This window comes from Prunus dulcis, chromosome 8, assembly GCF_902201215.1.
Source record: "Prunus dulcis chromosome 8, ALMONDv2, whole genome shotgun sequence".
Taxonomy (NCBI): Eukaryota; Viridiplantae; Streptophyta; class Magnoliopsida; order Rosales; family Rosaceae; genus Prunus; species Prunus dulcis.
The window spans coordinates 17,347,552-17,367,651 of NC_047657.1; the positions used below are offsets into that span (position 1 = coordinate 17,347,552).

Consider the following 20,100-nt stretch of genomic DNA (forward strand, 5'->3'; position numbering starts at 1 on the left):
GAGAAACGCTAACAATTATATGTGATCATGAAAATACCTAATTAGACGTACACTAGTGATTAACTTACTTTTTTCAGAAAGTTCTTTTCTCTCTTCATAAACTCAGAGCTCCTTCACCATATGATTTCCTTTTTGGATCCGAGGGTTTCCCCTGGATTCTCATTGAAAAAATAACGAATCCTTGATTCTCAGACTTATATGCCTCTGATATGTTAAGAATACACTTAGCATAAAAATAGAGTTGAGTTATTTTTTTTTAGCTCACTTTTGTTCTTCAAGCAAGGAGCTTTGGGTTTTCAAAATCGTAGTTCATGTAAAATAATGCATCATCTATACTTTTGAGCTCATAAACATTTTGATTACTACATTAATGAATTTTCCAAACATTGTTTCAATTCAATGTAGCCATGAAGATAGACGACATGCCGTTTATTATTTTCGTTGGGATAAAATAAGAAGATAAAACTGTTGCTGGCTGTGAAACGACGGCGTATGATGTGATAGACTTTAAGGATACACAGATCTGCTCTGTATTTTTATCTCGTTAGCGACTCTCTGAATCGCATCGACTGTTACTCACTGGTTTCGGCATTCCAATCTATCACGACTTCTCATCATCACCATTCCATTACTCATTGTTTAATTCTTCTCCAACCATCAAATTTCGTCGCCGCAAAAAATCTCTGCTCCTCAGCCACTCCTCTGTTTCAATTCTCAAATCTCTCATTTTTTTCATAGACATCGACGTCTCTCTGTTCTGCCCTTTTAAGCATAAATTATCGTTTTCTCATATTTTTAGAGCTCCAAGCTCTTCTGGGTTCGTCTAATTCTTGCCAATATATTCCTTGGGCACAGCGGTTTACGTTGTATTGGCCTCCATGGTTATTTGCTTCCAGCTTTAAGCTGTTCTGGGTTCGTTTCAATTGTTACCAATATTATCTGAATCTATTTCAATTATCATTTAAGGCCTACCTGCCATGTTGGGTTACTTTCTATGTATTTTTGGCTGATGGGATAGTTTGGTAAGTTTGCAACTTCATTTGGCGTATTGGGAATTGAGACTTCTATTGTACTGGTACGTTATTGTGTGAACTTTGGTTCGTTTTCAGTCCGTTTGTTGTTTGGATTCGAGATTGGAGGTTTTGGGGTTTTGGGTGTTTGGTTTCAGAGCAATAAAGTAAAATTGGCAATTGGTCATTTGGAATTTTTCTCTGTCATAAGTTTTGCCTGGTTTATTTGGAAAAGTAGCTCCAATCTTTGGCACTTGGCAGAATATTTGTTTCTCTTTGGGTTATCATGGCTGGTGGAAGAAATGGGGATATTTGATTATAAAAGGCTAGAAAGTTCATCAAATCCTCGAAGGATTCTTCGCCAAACTCCATTGCCAATGGAGGAATCGCCTAGGCTCGGCCCAAAAGGTCTAATTAAGAAGCACGAGTTTGTAAGAATACTAATTCAATGCCTATATTCAATTGGCTATGAGAAGTCTGCCTCATGCTTGGAGTTGGAGTCTGGCATTTCCTGCAAATCCGATGATTTTCAATTGCTCGAATCACAGATATCGGGCGGGAATTGGGATGGTTGTGTTGATACCCTTAATGCCATTAAGGATTTGACAGATGACACAAGAGCTGCTGCTTTGTTTCTTGTGTTCAAACAGTGCCTTTTGGAGTACTTGAGTTGTGGGGATGACAAATTGGCTGTGGCCATTTTGCAGAAAGAGGTGTCAGCTTTACAGGTGGACAGAGATAAGGTTCACAACCTTGCTCGGAGTATCCTTTCCTGGAAGGAAGTGGAGCAGAGCAAGATAGACGATAATGCTATTCGAGAATTGCGAAAAAAACTGTTGCAAGAATTGGAAAAATGGCTTCCTTCACCAATTACGCTGCCCGAGCACAGATTGGAACATCTGGTTGAAACTGCTGTTTTGTCCCAGATTGATTCATGTATGTATCATAATTTGTCGGATGAAGTTTCACTTTATGCAGACCATTCCTGTAGTAGGGATCAGATCCCTACAGAGACTGTTCAGGTGCGATTTCCGGCCACAATGCTTCTGTCTTGAAAAATTAAGTATTAGGTTTCTACATTTTTGGCTCAGTTGTTCTTCTGTTGGATGGCTGATATACACATGAACACTTGTTTTTCATTGGTGCAGATTTTGACTGAGCATAAGAATGAAGTTTGGTTTGTGCAATTTTCTAATAATGGGGAGTACTTAGCCTCTTCGTCAAGTGATTGCACAGCCATCATATGGAAGGTACCGTAGAGTTTATAAGTATTTATTCTGGTTATTGAATGTTTTGCTTTCATGCTAAAGTTCATTCTTGAAGATGAATTTATTAACCTATATGGTCGGGTGTTTTACTTTTAGGTATACTTTTAGTGTTCTAGACACTGCATGTGTAAAAATCTTAAACTCTCAAAACAGATTATATGGAATCAAGACAATTTAGTTGAGTACTACTGCAGATTTAGAAGAAAAAAAATTATGGGAAGCAGAAAATCTTTTGCAATAAGTAGTAAATCCTGCTTTTAGAATTCATCAAATTTGTGAGGAAATGAAAAATAGTTTATTCTGGTTTTGTAAGAGAGATGCATGAAGGAATCTACTCTTAAGCTACATGAATATAATGCATCATGCCACGTGTTCAAATGCACGATCCAAAGAGCTGTCTGTTCGGTCATAAATTTTGGTAAAGCAATAAAAGCAAATTATATTGTTTCCAAAGTTAGAATTCTAATGTTAATATAACTTTTAAAATGCAAAACCGATATACCATAGGATCCTAACAAATGACAAAAATAAGACACTAATTTGGATGTCACCTTAATATTTTGTAATCTTTTGTACTACAATAGAGCTTTGTGGAATTTCATCTTAGCATACAAGTGGTGGAAGATTCCAAGGTGCTAGGGTTTCTAACATTAGTTCTGATATTCTGGGCCAGGTGCCGGAGGATGGTAGGGTGACATTAAAACATACCCTACGGAGTCACCACAATCCAGTATCCTTTGTAGCGTGGAGCCCTGATGACTCAAAGTTGCTTACATGTGGAAATGTTGAAGTCCTCAAGCTATGGGATGTTGAAACAGGTACATGCAAGCATACATTTGGGGATCCTGGCTTCATTGTCAGCTCATGTGCTTGGTTTCCCGACTCAAAGCGACTTGTATGTGGCAGTTCCGACCCTGAAAAGGGCATCTACATGTGGGATTGTGATGGCAATGAGTTAAAAGCATGGAGAGGGATGAGGATGCCCAAGATTTTAGATCTTGCAGTGACACCAGATGGGCAAAATCTTATCAGCATCTTCTCTGATAAAGAAATTCGGATTTTAAACGTGGGAACAAATGCCGAACGAGTCATCTCTGAAGACCATTCTATCACATCCCTTTCAATTTCTGGAGATAGTAAGTTCTTTATTGTCAACCTGAATAGCCAGGAGATTCATATGTGGGATGTTGCTGGTGAATGGGTGAGGCCACAGAAGTATATGGGCCACAAGCAGAGCAAGTATGTAATACGCTCCTGCTTCGGTGGATTGAATAGCACATTCATTGCCAGTGGTAGTGAGAACGCACAGGTATGCTTCCCAAATTTGAGCCTATACATATGCTGAGATACAAATCATTCTTGTCCAGTGAACCAAATGGAACCTCACAAGTTAAAGTCATTATCTTCTCTAGGTATACATCTGGAACCGGCGAAATTATAGGCCAATTGAGGTTTTGCGTGGGCATTCAATGACTGTGAACTGTGTGAGTTGGAATCATAGGAGACCTCAATTGCTGGCATCGGCGAGTGATGATCATTCTATCCGTATATGGGGATCTAGCCTTTCTAATAAGATTCAACCTCAGAAGCTCAGTTGAATGGATCGTATCTCCAATTTCACATCCTATGTATATAGCTTTTGTTATTTTCAATCTCTTATTCATTATTGAGTTTGTGAATACCCTTTTTTTTTGAAAATTTTGGTACAGATTTCCATTTTAGATACCCTTTTCTGGTTGTCACCGTCTCTAGCATTTGCTAGTCACCATAAACATAATGTTGGAAGTAATACTTTTCCTTTGCCATGCTATGCTAAATATCTGCAAGCTTTGTATTTTTGGTTTTTCCTTTCTCAATGGATTCGAGGGTTCAAATGTATGAAAATACAACTGGACCAGAAGTTGGTTGGTTGTATGAGTTTTGTTTTTGCTCACGGAAGTGGTAAGAACCAAACTCATGACCGGACTTTTGCCGTGCACATGAGTCTACTGTTCCTAGTGAGAGGGATACTTGTAGAGATCCGAACACTACCTAGTAAATAAGAAGAGCAACAAAGCAAACAATGGCAGGCTGGTAATAAAGAGAAGAGGATATAACAAAGAAGAGAAAATTGACAGGTCGTTTAAGTTTTTCAAATTTAAAAATTTATGATGACGTGACACAAGAGGATCCCTCCAAAATTTCAGATGGACGGCTGAGATTGGGAAGTAGAAAGTAAGCAGGCGCATCTTCCTCTCTTCTAAATTAAAACGGGGCATTTTGGTCAGACGTCATTGACTCCGTTCGGGCTTTTGTAAATCAACCAAGGAAACAGAGGGGAAAGAGAGGCGCATACTCTCTCCTCTTCCCCATTAGAGAGCGAGAGCCTCATTTTCTCTCTCCTCGGATTCAGATTTCACGCAATTCCTTAAATTCCTGAAATTCGGGTTTCAAAAAATTCATCGTTTTCCTATGAAGTCCGATCTTATAATGACGGGACCTTCACGACCGTTCGATCAGACCCCGATTTCTCCCTCGCCGTCCGATTGTTATCACTGCAGGTCAGAATTCGAAACCCTCAATCGTGCATGCACTGCGTTAGGTTTTTATTTGTTTGCCTGCTTGCTGTAATTCGATCTATAGCATACGTGATCTTGGAATTGGCTAAATTTAATTTGATTCCCCAGTAATCTATGAGTTTCGCATTTACGTGATGCTTTTGTATGGTGCAAATATATATATATAACTTGATTTTAAATCAAATTAGTTCTGATTTACAGCTTCAGAAAAATGATCAATGTGATTGTACGGATAATTCTGCTTTTTTCCGTTCATGCTGCTGAAGCTTGATTTCATGAAATTGTTGAATTTGAGTTGTAGTGCAATTCAGAAAACTCCAATCCAATAATCATTGTGTTTAGTTTAAGTTCGACTTTTGGAATTCGTCTTTTAGGTTTTTTAAAATTTCATCCTATCATAGTGATTAGTTGAGCTTTATAGTTCAATGTACCTTTCAATTCTGTTGGTTAGTGTGAAATGCGTGTTCTGTTTGTGATGTTGTTTCGATTCGAGTACATAAAATGGTTCATTGTTAAGGATCAAGTACATAGAACAATAGAACGGATCAGTTAGCGATTGACTTGGTTGGACCGCTAATAAGTAGTGAAACTATTTTATAGCTATGATTGCAGGAAAGGAAAAAAAAAATTTGTAATGCTGCAGTTTGAGATGTTGATTTAAATTGAGGGATCTGGGTTTGACTATTTAGTGTGAATTGCTGGTTTTAACTGCTAAAATATTATAAAAAGAGAGTTACTGATACTTTCTTATATAAATACGGAAGAAAACACATATTACAATGATTTAGAAGGTGGATCTGAAATAATAATAATAAAATTCTTGGATAATTTGAAACCTTTCATTTCTTATAATATTAGTTTTCATAAAGTTTAATTAAACGATTTACACTAAAATTCAATCCACATATCAAAATGCAACCCTCAGGTATGTTTTTACTCATATGATGTTCTTCTGAATCAGTGAACTTCTCAATTTTGTTAGTGGCAGAAATGTGGTTGGCTTGATAGCATGGAGGGAGATTTCTCCTAGAGCAAGACATGTACCGAGAAGGCGGTGGGGAGAATCTTCTAAAATGAAAACTGGTTCCTCCTCTGGGCCTAAGTGCGAAGCAACACGAGATGCAAAGCGTGGCCTTCTTTCATGGTACCTACAGCTCTCCTTTCTAACTTTTATCAAGCAGGTTTGAGTATGAGACTTTCTGTGTGTTCTATATAAGGTTGTCAAAGATGCTCTGTTGTATTTATTGAATCTGTATTTATTGATCTTTCAGGGTTGAAGCAGAGTCACTTAAGCATTTGTCAGCCAAGTACTGTCATTTAGTGCCTCCTCCAAGGTCAACTATTGCAGCAGCGTTCAGCCCCGATGGAAGAAAACTTGCTTCGACACAGTAAGTTGTCCAATTATTTAGTTTTTTGGATTTGAATACTTGCTCATATCTGTATTTGGTCTTTACTCTATTTAATTTCTTTTGATACTTTCAGTGGTGACCACACTGTAAAGATAATTGATTGCCAAACTGGCAGCTGCTTAAAGGTTTTGAGTGGCCATAGACGGACACCTTGGGTGGTAAGTTTGGCTTGTGCAATTGCAGACTTATTTATTCTTAGTTTTCTTGCTAATTTGTCATATTCTACTTTAATAGTTGCATTTTGCTCTATGAATTCTTTAGCCAAGAGTGAAATCTATTAAAACGGTATTTTTTTTTTTCTTTTCTGGAAAACCAGATACAAATCAAATAAAGTCTTACCCATTTATTTGACAGATGATATATGAACTTGCTGTTCCAAAATTTTAATAATTAACTAATTAATAGCTTCAATATTTACCTCGGGGGTCTTTTTTCGTTAATTACTAACTTATCAGGATTGTATTCTACTTGTCTTATGTAATATCTTTCCGATGCATCCAAAATCCAAACCACTAATTATGATTATTATTTTCACGTGGAAGTAACTAATGGAACTCTTACAGGTTAGGTTCCACCCCTTGCATCCTGAAATAATTGCTAGTGGAAGTTTGGACCATGAAGTTCGCTTATGGGATTTAAACACATCAGAGTGTATAGGATCTCGCGATTTCCGTAATTCCAAAACTGCAATGTTTTGATAGTAACTGCGGTTCTTTTTTGACCAATTGTACATTTTCCCTAAAGTTCTGATATAGTTATTATTTTTGCTGACTCTGGCCTCAGATCGACCTATTGCATCTATTGCTTTTCATGCCAAAGGGGATCTCCTAGCTGTTGCATCAGGACACAAGGTGTTGATTCTTTTTATTATGGTTCTTTGTTATATCATATATAATCCTTTATGGTAAGTAATTGCTTTATAAATTTGATACCACTGACATACAAAATCCTGTTTCAGTTGTATATATGGAACTACAACGGGGAGCGTTCCTCTCCAGACATTGTATTGAAAACATGGCGTTCACTTAGAGCAGTGCATTTTCACCCCCAAGCTGCTCCATTTCTCTTAACTGCTGAGGTAATTTTCCAGAGGGTACTTAAAATGATTAACCACTCCAGCTATCATATAGATTACATTATTAAACTGATATGCAGGTCAATGATCTTGACTCTTCAGATTCCTCAATGACACTAGCAACATCTCCTGGCTACTTGCAATATCCATCTCCTGCTGTTTTTGTGGCAAATGTTCATTCTAGTGAGCGTCTTAGTTTGGCTGCTGAACTACCACTTCTGTCCTTGCCTTTCGTCTTCGTGCCGCCATTTGTAGATGATCCAAGAATAGAAATGCAGTGTGAAAATGGGCCTGCTGGTTCAAATAGCATGCAAGTCACTTCTGCTTCAATGCAGTTTCAAGCAGATGCAAATGCAGCAGAGCTGGATGGTAGCACAGCGTCTCCTATGGAGACATTTTCATCAGTACGAACTGCCTCCCATTCGAACGCTGAAGAAAATGCAGATAATTCTCACCTTAATGGAACAGTAAGTGGTGTTTGTGACCGCACAGGAGATTCAATGGAGACTGATGAGATGCAGGGTGTAGGGGGGAGCCAACGTGGAAGCTTTACTAATTTAGATTCTGCTAATGATAGAGTACCGGAAAATATTTCAAATCATCTTGATTTTGGGCAACCTCATAGTAGTTTTCCTTATAGAGATCCAGCATTTTGGGAGCTACCTTTTCTCCAAGGGTGGTTAACTGGGCAAAGCCAAGCTAGTTTTCCCTCGATGCTACCTCTTAATCGTGATGGGCATGACACTTCTAGTTTAATGTCGCATCTGTCTGCTCATAATGTGGAGGCTGTGGCAGCTTCTTTAGCAATGCCAGGAAGCACCAGCCTATCTGGAGTTTCTGGAAGATCTGGTTTACAGCACTACTATCCGCATTTCCGCTACTCTGTGCCAGATTCTGGGGATGATGATGCTTCTTTAAATACCCTACATGATGGGAATGATGCTCAGCCCATTATTAGTAGAATCCAGTCTGAAATTACTACATCACTGGCTGCTGCAGCAGCTGCGGAGTTACCATGCACTGTGAAGCTAAGCGTATGGTCGCATGATATAAAAACTCCTTGTGCTCTGCTCAATGCTGAAAGATGCCGCTTAACCATTCCCCATGCTGTTCTTTGCAGGTACATCTTTGGTATTCCTTTCTATTCTTTTTCCTTTTTCTGGTTTTAGCTTCAGCATTGTGGTGGAAATGACAACCTTCCAACATCCTTATTGAACACAGTTTTAATTGGATGCATTTTATGGATTTTTCCTGCTTAGCTTGTCATTATGCTTATGTATACCTTCTTTGGGCTGTGTTTGCTTTTGCAGTGAAATGGGTGCTCATTTCTCACCTTGTGGGAGATTTTTAGCTGCCTGTGTTGCATGCATGCTGCCTCATACGGAAGCTGATTTTGGACTACAAAGTCTAGTCCATCAGGATTCTGGAATTGCAACATCCCCAACTAGGCACCCAATCTCAGCACACCAAGTCATGTATGAGCTTCGCATATATTCACTTGAGGAGGCAACGTAAATTTCTAATCCTTTTGTCCACTCTTTCTTATTTCCTTTATTCTCTTATTAACATCTATTATTTGAATTGTTCAATGTTCTCGTGCAGATTCGGATTGGTACTTGTGTCTCGGGCTATCAGAGCTGCACATTGTTTGACTTCAATCCAGGTTAGTTTCATAGGAAACTTGACTCCTATCTGCTTTTGTTTCTATTTATAGGCTGGTGCTTTCTGTCATGCTGTTATTACCTTGGACTCATTTTCTACTGTGCATTATAAGGTTGAAACTCATGGTTAAGTTGGATAATGACTCTTTTTTTTTCTTCTTCTTTTTGTGTGTGTGAGTGTGTCCATTTCTGAAAGCTGTTTAGCCAACCATAGTGTCACTGACGTCAAACTGAATATGTTCCTGTTCCTTTGGTACTTATAGTTGATTTAAGAGCAAATATAACTTTGTTGTTGTAAGTTTCAACTAATAGTACTTTTGATTTCTATCCATGATGGTAAGGGTACATTTCAGTTTGAGTTGAGCCTCTTTTTTTGATGTTTTGCCTGCAGTTCTCACCCACGTCTGAGCACATATTACTTGCCTATGGTCGACGCCATGGCTCTCTTCTTAAAAGTATTGTCATTGATGGGGAGACAACCTTACCTATTTACACTGTTCTTGAGGTGAATTCCAGTGTCTTCCCTCTTGTTCTATAGCTGAGAAGATTCTGTTGTTTAGCTCACTTTCTATGTTAGTTCTTTTGGGAAGTCTTAGTTATCGTCATTTCTTTATTTATTAGGTCTACAGAGTTTCAGATATGGAACTTGTGAGAGTACTTCCTAGTGCAGAGGATGAGGTTAATGTTGCTTGCTTTCATCCCTTTGCTGGTGGAGGTCTGGTTTATGGAACCAAGGTATGCTTTTGACTTCTCAGAAATCTTGGATTACCAGTCCACTATCTATTTTTTCCCTTTTTGAATGCTAATTTTATATAAATTGCAGGAAGGCAAGCTTAGGGTACTCCAGTTTGATGGTGCTCATGGTGGGAACTCTGTTGGACCAAATTACTTTACAGAGGAAAATATGGCCGTTGCGTTATAGCGAGCAAGGTTGTAGCATGTTCTTCCTTTCTACGTATCTTGATGAGTTTACCTTCTGCCTTTATAATGGGTGCCAATAAATTTGTCATAGTTTGGGGTGTGTGCACACGCATTTTTCAGGTTTTGTTTTTGCGGGGATGGGTGGATGCTAAGAGCTTTACTTTCTGCATGATCAAAGTTGTTTTCAATATTTTCCCATACCATTTGCCTGCCCTGAATAAATTGGTAAAAAATCATCAATTGAGGGTTTGCAAATAAATGCGTAATTGACTCATTTTAGCCTTAAACTAAATGTGTCATATGTTGGTACCATACAGGACCTTTCGAACGCCCAAAAAGAAAACAAAATTACATATTTGGGCTCATTTGTTTACTGTATGCGATTGTCCCTTCCAGGACATCCAATTCACCGTGTGCGATCTACTCTCAGATAGAATTGAATTCCTCCTCTGTTTAGATTTTTGAGGAAAAATAGTTCTGAGAATTTCTTGCTGAGCATATATTATGAACTCCAAAAGGCCAACCTTTTTTTCCTTCAGGTAGATGTGTTTTCGTCTATTATCAATATTTGCATGCTTAAATTGTGATTGATTGAGGTTTTTTGTTTTATCTGTTTAGTTTTGGATTTGGTTAATATTTTGGATGGAGCTGGTTTTGGATTGTATCAATTGTTTTTAAGTTGATGTGTATTTGTGTTTGTTTGGCCTTGAAAGTAATACATTAGGGTTTCAAATGGTGGTTTTGGTTTTGTTTGGTGTTTATGTTGTTTTGGATGAAAAATGCTATAAATTCATATTATCTATTTGATATGTGATTGTTCTATATTTTCCATGTCTGGTAATGTGGAAGAGGCGAAATCCTAGAAACTAGACTAGAACGTGTGCCATCTCTTTTTCACCTCCCTGCATGACTTGAATTCTTGCTCTCATTCCTATAAATATCCGCCTTGAGTCTTTTGTTTGAATGTTGAGACTGATGGAGGCATGTCATTTTGATTTGTGCTTGTAGGACCCATGACATTGTAGATATTGGAAAGAAAATTCTGGAACAGCTTCTGCAGTTTGTGCCACATAGTTCCAGCTCTATGTGCTTCTCTCAAAACATGTTTTGTGGAGTTCAAAATGGGATGATGATGTGCAGAGGACTCATCTAAACCAGTGAAAGATGGCGGGGGTCCTGAAAGGCGGAGCAATGAGCTTCATTGAGATTGATGGCGGTGGTTATGCACTTACAGGTGATGACTAGAGAGATGAGAGTTTCATGCTGTACATATAACCATGTTAGATCAATTAACAGACCTTTTGAAGTCGATTTTGTATTTGTGTAATCGTATTAAATTGTGAAGTGCAATTTTGGGTACGGAGACTTCGTATTCCCAAGTTCTAAAGAAGTATTCAAGAACTCCCATAATCTTTTAATACACCAAATAAAAACTCCAATAATCTTATTTCCTCGTCCTTGTAACTTGTTGGTTTTGTGTTACATTTAAGGCTTGGTCACAGATTCGACAAGCATACAACCGATGATAAAGACCAGAGTATTCTCTGATTTACGGGGGGATGCGAACCTCGGCGGTAACCCTTTGTTATTCAGGTGAAATTAATGTTAAACAGAGAAACTTGGAGGTGGAGCGTTGGTGAAGACGCGTGATGATGGTACCCCTTGTGGCCTGCATCACATCTAAGCGAATTTGGATCGGGTAGCAGAGGAAAGTACCCCAAGAGCATATTCCAGCTAAGCAAACCAAAAAGAATGGTATCCGAAGCCCCAGAAAATCAATTTATCCAGACAACCTTTTGGTCCTTTGGTCTTGTACCATCCTTTTACCAAAACAAGAAACCCTAATACTTTACAGAGACATGGTACTTTCCATCCATCTCATATTATACCTATTAAAATATCAAGTCTAACGTATTTTTAAGAGCTAGGGTTTGGTGGTTTTTGCATTGATTTAATCTCCCAGTTCTTATCCTTTCTCCCGCTGCTTCCAAAATAAATGGAAGAGATTTGAATCTCTAAATTCTTTAAAAAAATTACTAGCACTTAACTGCAGGGTCTTTGATAATTAATTTGAAATGCTAATAACGGGGTTTTTATTTATTTGGGGGCAAGAAGATGCGCTCAATGTCTTAGCCAACTGGTCTGCGCCATGTATATAGCAATAGCGGGTTTCTAAATTAAAGTCTAAAAGTTGCCAACGGAGCCTAATAAATATAATAAAATAAATCTAAAAGTCAAGTGGTTGTTAAAAGTCTTTATTTTTAAATGATAAAAGTCTTAAAAGTCGAATTTTGCACAATTAATGGGTGCATGTGCATTGTGCTAGCCTAGTAGAACAGACGGGTGTCTGAATCATTCCTTACAAAAAGGAATTTCTTTTTCTAAAAAAAATCCCGTTTGACCAGTCAAAGGAACATTAAAAGCTAATATCAATACGTAAAAGAGGATTACTTCCAAAGGGGACATGCATTGACTAATTGTTTTCCTTTCTTTGACTACTCCTAGAAGAAGATCGATCACTAAATTCACTACCCTAAAACATAATCAACCAAAAAAAAAAAAATCAAAAAAATCAAAAAAGCCCTAAAAATTATGAATAAATTATAAAGAATTAACTTGAGGTAAGGGAAGCTAATCAATCAGTAAAAGAAGGCAATGATCTGATGATACTAAGAAGAAGATGATGATGATTCGAATTTGTAGTGTTTATCAACGGCCACAGATACATCCCAAGTGCAACTCAGTCCCTTTGGGATGGTGACAAGGTCTCCAGCCCCAAACTCCACAGATTCTGATGACCCTTTTGGATATGCCTTCACTCTTCCCTTCAACAAATAACATGTCTCCTCTGCATCAAACTTCAGCTGGTACCTCCCTGGGGAGCAGCCCCATCTAATTAAATTCCAAAAAAAAAAAAAACCCAAGTTATTATAATTTATATATATATATGTAGAGAGAGAGAGAGACAGAGAGACAGAGAGAGAGAGAGAGATACTTGGGCCAGCACTTGATGTCCAGTTGGGAGAGGCGAGATTCAGAAGGGTTTCTTTCAACTGTGATTCTGAGGCTTGAGGAGGAGGAGGAGGAGGTTGATGAGCAGGGTTCTGCAGCCATGAAAATATAAGAGGGGAACAGTGAGTGCTATTGTTTTGAGAGGAGAAGAACAACAGTGTTGGGAAGAACTGATATATATTTTTTGGTTGAATTTTTTGGCTGCATATAAGTTGTGAGGATTTTGGAGAGGCTTAAAGGAAAAGGGAATCTTTTACAAGGAAGGAGAAGGATAAGAAACCTTAATATATAGGGAAGGGGACAAGATATTGGTATTTTTCCCTTATTCCCTCCCTCCTCATTATTTACCATTGACTTATCACATACATCATGTCATATTCACAGATTATATTTTCGATGCTTAAATTCAAATTATAGTAGGTGGTAATAGGTCTTAAGCGATGTGACCACTGCCCTCATATTCACGATAAGAGTTCGATTAAATTGCCGCACATTTTTTTTCTTTTTTTCTATAGAGTAAACGATAATTGTATTTATAACTTAGATACTAAGATCATCACCTACAAGAATATAAACCACCCAAAAAGAGTTAAAACAAATATAAAAACACAGTAACCACACATGATTATTCTAAATATAGAGAAATACATAACAAGATTTATCTCCACTAATAGTGGCATCAAGCCAAACTATTTCGACATAAAAACCGTAAACCTAAACAAATCAAACATAACAAGAGTTTAATGTTTTTTCTTTCTTTGAATCCAGAAGAAAAATAAAATCAAAACTAATTCTAGGGTTAAGTTAATGCACACATTAAATTATATGGTAGGTGGTTGGCTAGAATTTTTTTAGTTATGGCAAATGGGGCAAGAGGGCCAACCCATGCACGCAACACCCTTGTACACAAGGAAATGTACATGTGCTATATTAATTAGGCGGTATTAGAAACATCATTTTTAGGTACAACTTTTTGTCCACAACAATAATTGGCCATTGACTAATATAAAAACCATATTATATCTTGGAATATCACAATAATTTTTAATTTTTGAATGTCACACATTGCAGTCATATGAAAATAATAAATTCATTAAATTGTTAATTGATGTTTTTAGTAATAATAATAAATTGCTTATCATTATTGATGTATCTAAAGCTAAATTTGTAAAAATATCACTCACCGGTCAAATGGTTTGACTGGAAATCCAACATACAGAGAGTACGTGGCTGTAAATGAGTGGTATCAAAGTTTGACCGGGAATCGTGATCTTAAAGATACCGACATTGCTCTGTCAGACCTTTTCGTTTGGCTCCATTCATGTCCATGATGCCCCATGATGTATATATCTTTTGGTTTTATTTACACCATCCTCCTCAAACAAGCAATTTTGCACGTGCCATTCCACGTCAAGTCGCCGTCATGTCGTACTCGTATACAAGACTCGGTCAACTAATTATTGATTTAATGATATTTCCCTTCTTAATATTAAAAAGGAGTTTCAAATTCGAATATCTTCTTCAAAATTTCAATAACAAATTCTTATTTATCACACCATTGTTATATGAAGTAGGGTTGTCTTCAATTTTGGCTGCCCATTGTATTATAAAACTCATCGAATTTGTCTCTAAATCAATGTGTGTATGGATAATTCATATACCTATAGACATGGTGGGTGCGATGCATTTTGACTTAGTGCCTGCACATTTTTTACCTTTGTGAATGATGAGCTGTCCCAATTGTTAATATTATCTGCACGCTTTGAATGTTTCGAAGGAACATAAGAAAAATACTCTGCATCACTCAAAGTCAAGACTCAACTAGGGCAAAATACATCTAGTCTAGGCATCATCTTCATAAAGGTTTAGAAGTTTGGATCACCAATGAAGGACTTCAAGAAGCATATATCATCATTCATGGGCTTGTGAGTTATTTGATTGTATACATGTTTGTAGCATTCTTCCTTCGAGAACTTGATAGCGAATTGTGCATGCGCACGTAAATGATTTATAATTATTAACTCATACAAGTAGTTTGTGCATTTATTAATTGATGGTCCACGTAGCCTAACAAAACTCATTAATTAGCTAACAAAACCCACACTACATGAATGAGCTGACGCGATTTAGGCCAGTTGGATAGGGTATGAGACATTAGAGCACTTCCATCTATTTGTTATGGCAAAGGGCAAGAGTTGTTACTGTTCACGTGAATAGTCTCAGCTCTTGCAAAAAGGCTTGTTGTGTTTCCACCTATTGTTATGGCAACCCAATGGCAACAATTATTCACATGAGATATGGGTAGAAGAATTCGTAGAGTTTTGGTGTGGGAAGTGAAGAATATAGCTAGGTATTTATTTTAAAAAAAATTCTGAAATTTTTAGTATTTTTTCTTTTTTTAATAAAAAAATTTGTTGCTGACGTCAGCTGCCCTCAGACACGAGCTCATGCCCCTTTTGCCTTTGGGCTTGACCGAGTTGTTGGTCCCCACCATTTGCCCAGGCTGTAGAAGCCCACTGAAAACTGCAAACTGAACTAAGGCCCCCTCCTGCTAGGGCTTTACCCTTGCGCTGGAAGTGCTCTTAAAAGCAGTGTCCTACTTTGCCTATTTTAATCATGGGTTGGGTTAATTGAAGGAAATGATCTCTTAGACCATATGAAGTCTCAATCAGCCCAAAGATCTTGAGGTTTCAATTAACTCAAAGGTCATCCATTTTTCTTTCAGGCCCAATAGATCGTAGGGCCCCAGAAAAGGAAACCCGATTCTGAAAACCGATTTGAGCCCGCGGATCCGGGGCAGTAGTTCATCATTAGAGCTCGTTTTGTCCACTCCACACACACTACAGTCTTCACATTCCGATCCCCACATTTCCTCTATCTCTCCGTTTCGCTTTGTGGTTTCAGTCAAATCCATGGCTACCCAAGGTCAAGTCATCACCTGCAAAGGTAGTCTCTCTCTCTCTCTCTCTCTTTCTCCTTCTCTCTGCTTCTATTTCCTTCTCTCTCTGTATATGCATATGTATATATACTATGTTGTGTTTTTGGAACCATGAAATGGTTGGTTGGTTGTGAATATGTTTGTTGGTTATGGTTTTGGGTGCAATTGAACTTGTGAAGCGGCGGTGGCCTGGGAACCCAATAAGCCATTGGTGATCGAAGACGTACAGGTAGCTCCGCCTCAGGCCGGAGAGGTCCGGGTCAAGATTCTCTACACTGCTCTCTGCCACACCGACGCTTATACCTGGGGTGGTAAGGTAAAAGCTTTTCCATTTCTCCTTGAGTAGATTTGATAAAATTTACACTTGTTTGCATTCATAGAACAAAAGGTGATCTTTGTTTGGTTGATATAATATTTCATTGTTTATGTTCATCTAGTGTTTGGTGGCGTAAGCAATTATTGTGAGTTTAGTGAAAATGGGATGTTAACCTATTCAAACTTTTGTTTTTATTTTGGTTTTGAAGCTTTAGATAACTGGCCTTTAGGCATCTGATCAAAATTTTAGTTTCTAATTACCTGCTGTTGTAAAGATGTTGTGTATAAGTTATTATATACCAAATAACCAATGGAGGCATTGTAAATAATGTCTGGAATCAACCATGGCTGATATATATTTAGGTGTGTGTGGTTTGATAGAAATGACTGCATACAATAATTATGAAGATTTAATGGTAGGAGGGAGCTTGAATTATTAATAGGGGTGTCAAGTCGAAAGATTCAAATGGCAGCAAAAACATGGCTTTTTGAAAATTTGAATCTTATATGAAGATGAAAACTGGTCAGATTGATTGTCAATTTCTTTAGATGGAAATGTATTCTGATTTCTCTTCATTTGCCTTGCAGGATCCTGAAGGGCTCTTCCCTTGCATTCTTGGTCACGAGGCTGCAGGGTATGTTAGTTTATGCATGCAGTGTCATGTATTAATAGTTTATTGTGCCTTTGGTGCTGAAATGGGACCCTCTTCATCTTGATGCAGGATTGTTGAGAGCGTTGGTGAAGGTGTTACTGAAGTTCAGCCAGGAGACCATGTCATCCCTTGTTACCAGGCAGAATGCGGAGAATGCAAGTTTTGCAAATCAGGGAAGACAAATCTCTGTGGAAAAGTACGTGCTGCCACTGGAGTTGGAGTCATGATGAGTGATCGCAAGAGCCGTTTCTCTGTTAACGGAAAACCTATCTATCATTTTATGGGAACATCAACATTCAGCCAGTACACAGTTGTTCATGATGTTAGTGTTGCGAAGATAGACCCAAAAGCTCCACTGGAGAAAGTATGCCTTCTTGGATGTGGTGTACCTACTGGTAAGGATAATAGCATTTTCTTTTTTAGCTATTCTTGGTTAATGTATTTAACCTTTCATTAAATGTACATCTTAATTCTATTTATTTCTTTTTAAATTCTATTACTGGTTATATTGATGTAGCATGAAGTTTCACAACTGCAGTCCAAATAAATGGCCTCATCCTTTTTATGGTGAAAAGAAAGAAGATTGTAGTTATAAAGAAGCATGGTTTTGTTGACATTGTAATGACTGTATTTTACATTTTTTGGGGTTTTTGTATGCATGACTTAAGACTCATCTTATGCCTCTATCCTGATTATTAATATGTGTGTGCCTGTGTCCGACATATGCTAGGTCTTGGAGCTGTTTGGAACACAGCAAAAGTAGAATCGGGATCAATTGTTGCTATTTTTGGCCTTGGGACTGTTGGTCTTGCTGTAAGTTGTTAATCGGACCTTAAGTTAATAAATCTGTGCTGAGTTCTGAACTGTGATGAACTAATTGCCATAACTTGGCAGGTTGCAGAGGGTGCCAAAACAGCTGGTGCATCACGAATAATTGGGATTGATATTGATAGCAGAAAGTTTGATACTGGTACATATTAGGTTCTACCATATCAAAACCTTACCATAGTAAACAGTGTTTTATAATTGATTGTTTTCGCCTGTCTGTTCATGATGAAAGAGGCTCTGGTTATCCATGCTTTGGAACAAAGTTGTTGTCACCTGATGGGTGAAGGAAAAGTTAACTTCTAGTTTTGAGTTAATAAGGAATGAAGGGTATTAGGAAACTAATTCCAGTGGAAATGGGTAGTCAGAATAGGTCACATTCACAGTCCTCAAAGACATTGTGTATCAGGATATATTTTGGATTCATCCAAATAATTTCGAAGTACCTGTAGTTTGCCTTTTGTTAGTATTATACTTTTATTTCCTGCATCAGGGACTCATTTTCTTCTGTTATTTAACTTATCTTCAGCTTATGTATGTTATTAATGTCTTCTCTTGAATTCATTTAGGAAGGGTTTTATGCATTTTAAAGTTTACACTCTTGCAATTTTTTATTTGCAGCAAAAAACTTTGGAGTTACTGAATTTGTGAACCCAAAGGACCACGAGAAGCCAATCCAACAGGTCCTTGTTGACCTCACTGATGGTGGCGTTGACTACAGTTTTGAGTGCATTGGAAATGTCTCGGTGATGAGAGCTGCCCTGGAGTGTTGCCACAAGGTGAGTGCTTTTTCGACTGGTGGCTCAAATTGTTGTGTATAAAACACATCTTGAGGTCGCTCAAACAATTTGCAGGGCTGGGGAACATCTGTTATTGTTGGTGTTGCAGCATCAGGACAGGAGATCTCCACTCGCCCTTTTCAATTGGTGACTGGTCGTGTCTGGAAGGGAACAGCCTTTGGTGGTTTCAAGAGCCGCTCGCAGGTGCCTTGGCTTGTAGAGAAGTACTTGAAGAAGGTAATTGCTTTTGACAAATAATCGACAGTATGAATTCCTTTACAACAAGTATGTAACTTATAACATCATGCTCTTGCTTGTTGCAGGAAATCAAAGTTGATGAGTACATCACCCACAAGTTGACTCTTGGGGAGATCAACAAAGCATTTGATTTGATGCATGAAGGGGGATGCCTCCGGTGTGTGCTTTCTACGGATGCATGAAGGGGGATGTATCCGGTCCGTGATTTCTACAAATGTGTGAGGGATTCACTTAGGCCTATGCCAAGTTTCTCATGGGGTGGAACTTTATCTTGCCTTTTCCTTTTATCTAAACCCTTTTAGTGGCAAGAGTTTTAAAAATAACTTTTCGGTGCTGCTTTGGTAAGTAAAAGAACGCCCGACTAGTTTGTTGCCTGTTATATATTAAGAGGCTTTTGCTCGGCCTATTTGTGTAGAAGAATAAAACAGCATTGTGGTTGTGCTTGCTATATTATGTGTATGGTTGGAATGATTTGCCGAAGAATGATCGATATTCTGAGTGGTGTATGTAATGGTTCCATATTATTAGCAGTCATGAAGCCTGTCAACATTTTAAGGAAATAAGCCTCTTATAATTATTGTTGGTAAATCCTTGTTATTGTAAGAGAATTTGGAGAATTAGAAGTCAGTTTGTAAAGAAAGTTTTTCGGTGTCGCAGTTGGATTAGCATTAGGTTTCCACCCATACCAATACTTTCTGCTATAAGAAACTCCAAGTCCATAACAATAATAATAATAATAATAATAATACAGAGAATTGGATCGATGGAAGCAATGGTAGGGGACAACTTTACTGAAGAAATCATACACGAAATCTTCTACCTTCATCCACACCCATTTGATCACCCGAGCAATCGAATTAACTCCTCCTTCAAGCTCATAGATACGGGCTTTACTCATTGTATAAGGAGTATGGACGAAGGCCATGCATATCATTTACGCTTAGAACTTAACAAATTCTGTGTGCATCATTTATGCTTGGAACTTAGATGTAGATCTTTTGACATTTAATGCTTGTGTCGATTTTATCCTTTGAGGTAAATAAGAAAAACTTATTGAAAATTTAAATTTAATGCATTATTTCCTTGTAATTGAATTTCATAATTTAAATTTTGAATTCTTTCCTTGATAATATTTACCTAATATATAGACAAAATACAATTTAATCAATCAAAAGTAAAGATCCACATATTATTCCAATCGATTAGACAAGCACCCATATGAAAATTATGTACATGACATACATGTAAATAGTGTTACTATTAGCAATGAAAAAAACTTAGTGATAATTCGTGTTACCTATAAATTAGAAGAGTACCTATAAGTCATACAAAAATAGATAAATAAAATTGTATGTTATCTATAAATAATAATAAATAAAAAAGTACATTTGGTTTGATCTAGAGAGACCACAGGTAAT

The 20,100-nt window shown here is 37.6% G+C and overlaps 4 protein-coding genes across 7 annotated transcripts; 3 read left to right on the forward strand and 1 right to left on the reverse strand.

The window, feature by feature from the left end:
- The first annotated feature begins 557 nt into the window (after window positions 1–557).
- Window positions 558–4,088, forward strand: LOC117612120 (WD repeat-containing protein WDS homolog). Its single transcript, XM_034340864.1, has 4 exons — window positions 558–2,032; window positions 2,159–2,260; window positions 2,952–3,587; window positions 3,691–4,088. Exons 1-4 carry the CDS (start codon window positions 1,313–1,315, stop codon window positions 3,874–3,876), a joined length of 1,644 nt encoding a protein of 547 aa, XP_034196755.1. The 5' UTR covers window positions 558–1,312; the 3' UTR covers window positions 3,877–4,088.
- A 451-nt stretch (window positions 4,089–4,539) lies between these two features.
- On the forward strand, window positions 4,540–11,307 carry LOC117636557. 3 transcript variants are annotated; one of them, XM_034371100.1, is made up of 14 exons: window positions 4,541–4,818; window positions 5,798–5,980; window positions 6,108–6,224; window positions 6,319–6,403; window positions 6,809–6,917; window positions 7,029–7,096; window positions 7,204–7,323; window positions 7,401–8,440; window positions 8,631–8,831; window positions 8,923–8,983; window positions 9,373–9,486; window positions 9,603–9,716; window positions 9,805–9,911; window positions 10,911–11,307. In XM_034371100.1, exons 1-13 carry the CDS (start codon window positions 4,730–4,732, stop codon window positions 9,901–9,903), a joined length of 2,400 nt encoding a protein of 799 aa, XP_034226991.1. In that variant the 5' UTR covers window positions 4,541–4,729; the 3' UTR covers window positions 9,904–9,911; window positions 10,911–11,307. The 3 variants fall into 3 exon arrangements, with proteins under 3 accessions (XP_034226993.1, XP_034226991.1, XP_034226992.1); XM_034371101.1 differs by having other exon boundaries at window positions 5,819–5,980; XM_034371102.1 differs by lacking the exon at window positions 9,373–9,486 and having other exon boundaries at window positions 4,540–4,818.
- Window positions 11,308–12,298: 991 nt separating this feature from the next.
- On the reverse strand, window positions 12,299–13,234 carry LOC117636558. The gene is made up of 2 exons (XM_034371104.1): window positions 12,898–13,234; window positions 12,299–12,794 (listed from the first exon to the last, which is right to left on the reverse strand). The coding sequence occupies exons 1-2, from the start codon at window positions 13,014–13,016 to the stop codon at window positions 12,572–12,574; spliced, it is 342 nt and encodes a 113-aa protein (XP_034226995.1). The 5' UTR covers window positions 13,017–13,234; the 3' UTR covers window positions 12,299–12,571.
- Window positions 13,235–15,715: 2,481 nt separating this feature from the next.
- LOC117636594 (alcohol dehydrogenase class-3) lies at window positions 15,716–19,270 on the forward strand. Of its 2 annotated transcripts, XM_034371171.1 has the most exons (9): window positions 15,716–15,860; window positions 16,032–16,168; window positions 16,756–16,802; window positions 16,890–17,215; window positions 17,551–17,633; window positions 17,715–17,790; window positions 18,267–18,424; window positions 18,500–18,661; window positions 18,748–19,270. In XM_034371171.1, exons 1-9 carry the CDS (start codon window positions 15,827–15,829, stop codon window positions 18,862–18,864), a joined length of 1,140 nt encoding a protein of 379 aa, XP_034227062.1. In that variant the 5' UTR covers window positions 15,716–15,826; the 3' UTR covers window positions 18,865–19,270. The 2 variants fall into 2 exon arrangements, with proteins under 2 accessions (XP_034227062.1, XP_034227063.1); XM_034371172.1 differs by lacking the exons at window positions 17,551–17,633; window positions 17,715–17,790 and having other exon boundaries at window positions 15,725–15,860.
- The last annotated feature ends 830 nt before the right edge of the window (window positions 19,271–20,100 follow it).

Bases quoted from the DNA above. Each gene is read 5' to 3' on its own strand.
- LOC117612120 (XM_034340864.1), top strand. From the start codon at position 1,313: ATGGGGATATTTGATTATAAAAGGCTAGAAAGTTCATCAAATCCTCGA. The intron at 2,033-2,158 runs GTGCGATTTCCG...TCATTGGTGCAG, and splicing joins TCCCTACAGAGACTGTTCAG to ATTTTGACTGAGCATAAGAA. The intron at 3,588-3,690 runs GTATGCTTCCCA...TATCTTCTCTAG, and splicing joins GTGGTAGTGAGAACGCACAG to GTATACATCTGGAACCGGCG.
- LOC117636557 (XM_034371100.1), top strand. From the start codon at position 4,730: ATGAAGTCCGATCTTATAATGACGGGACCTTCACGACCGTTCGATCAG. The intron at 6,918-7,028 runs GTAATTCCAAAA...CTCTGGCCTCAG, and splicing joins TATAGGATCTCGCGATTTCC to ATCGACCTATTGCATCTATT. The intron at 9,717-9,804 runs GTATGCTTTTGA...TATAAATTGCAG, and splicing joins GTCTGGTTTATGGAACCAAG to GAAGGCAAGCTTAGGGTACT.
- LOC117636558 (XM_034371104.1), bottom strand. From the start codon at position 13,016: ATGGCTGCAGAACCCTGCTCATCAACCTCCTCCTCCTCCTCCTCAAGC. The intron at 12,795-12,897 runs GTATCTCTCTCT...GAATTTAATTAG, and splicing joins GACATCAAGTGCTGGCCCAA to ATGGGGCTGCTCCCCAGGGA.
- LOC117636594 (XM_034371171.1), top strand. From the start codon at position 15,827: ATGGCTACCCAAGGTCAAGTCATCACCTGCAAAG. The intron at 16,169-16,755 runs GTAAAAGCTTTT...TTTGCCTTGCAG, and splicing joins CTTATACCTGGGGTGGTAAG to GATCCTGAAGGGCTCTTCCC. The intron at 17,216-17,550 runs GTAAGGATAATA...GACATATGCTAG, and splicing joins TGGATGTGGTGTACCTACTG to GTCTTGGAGCTGTTTGGAAC.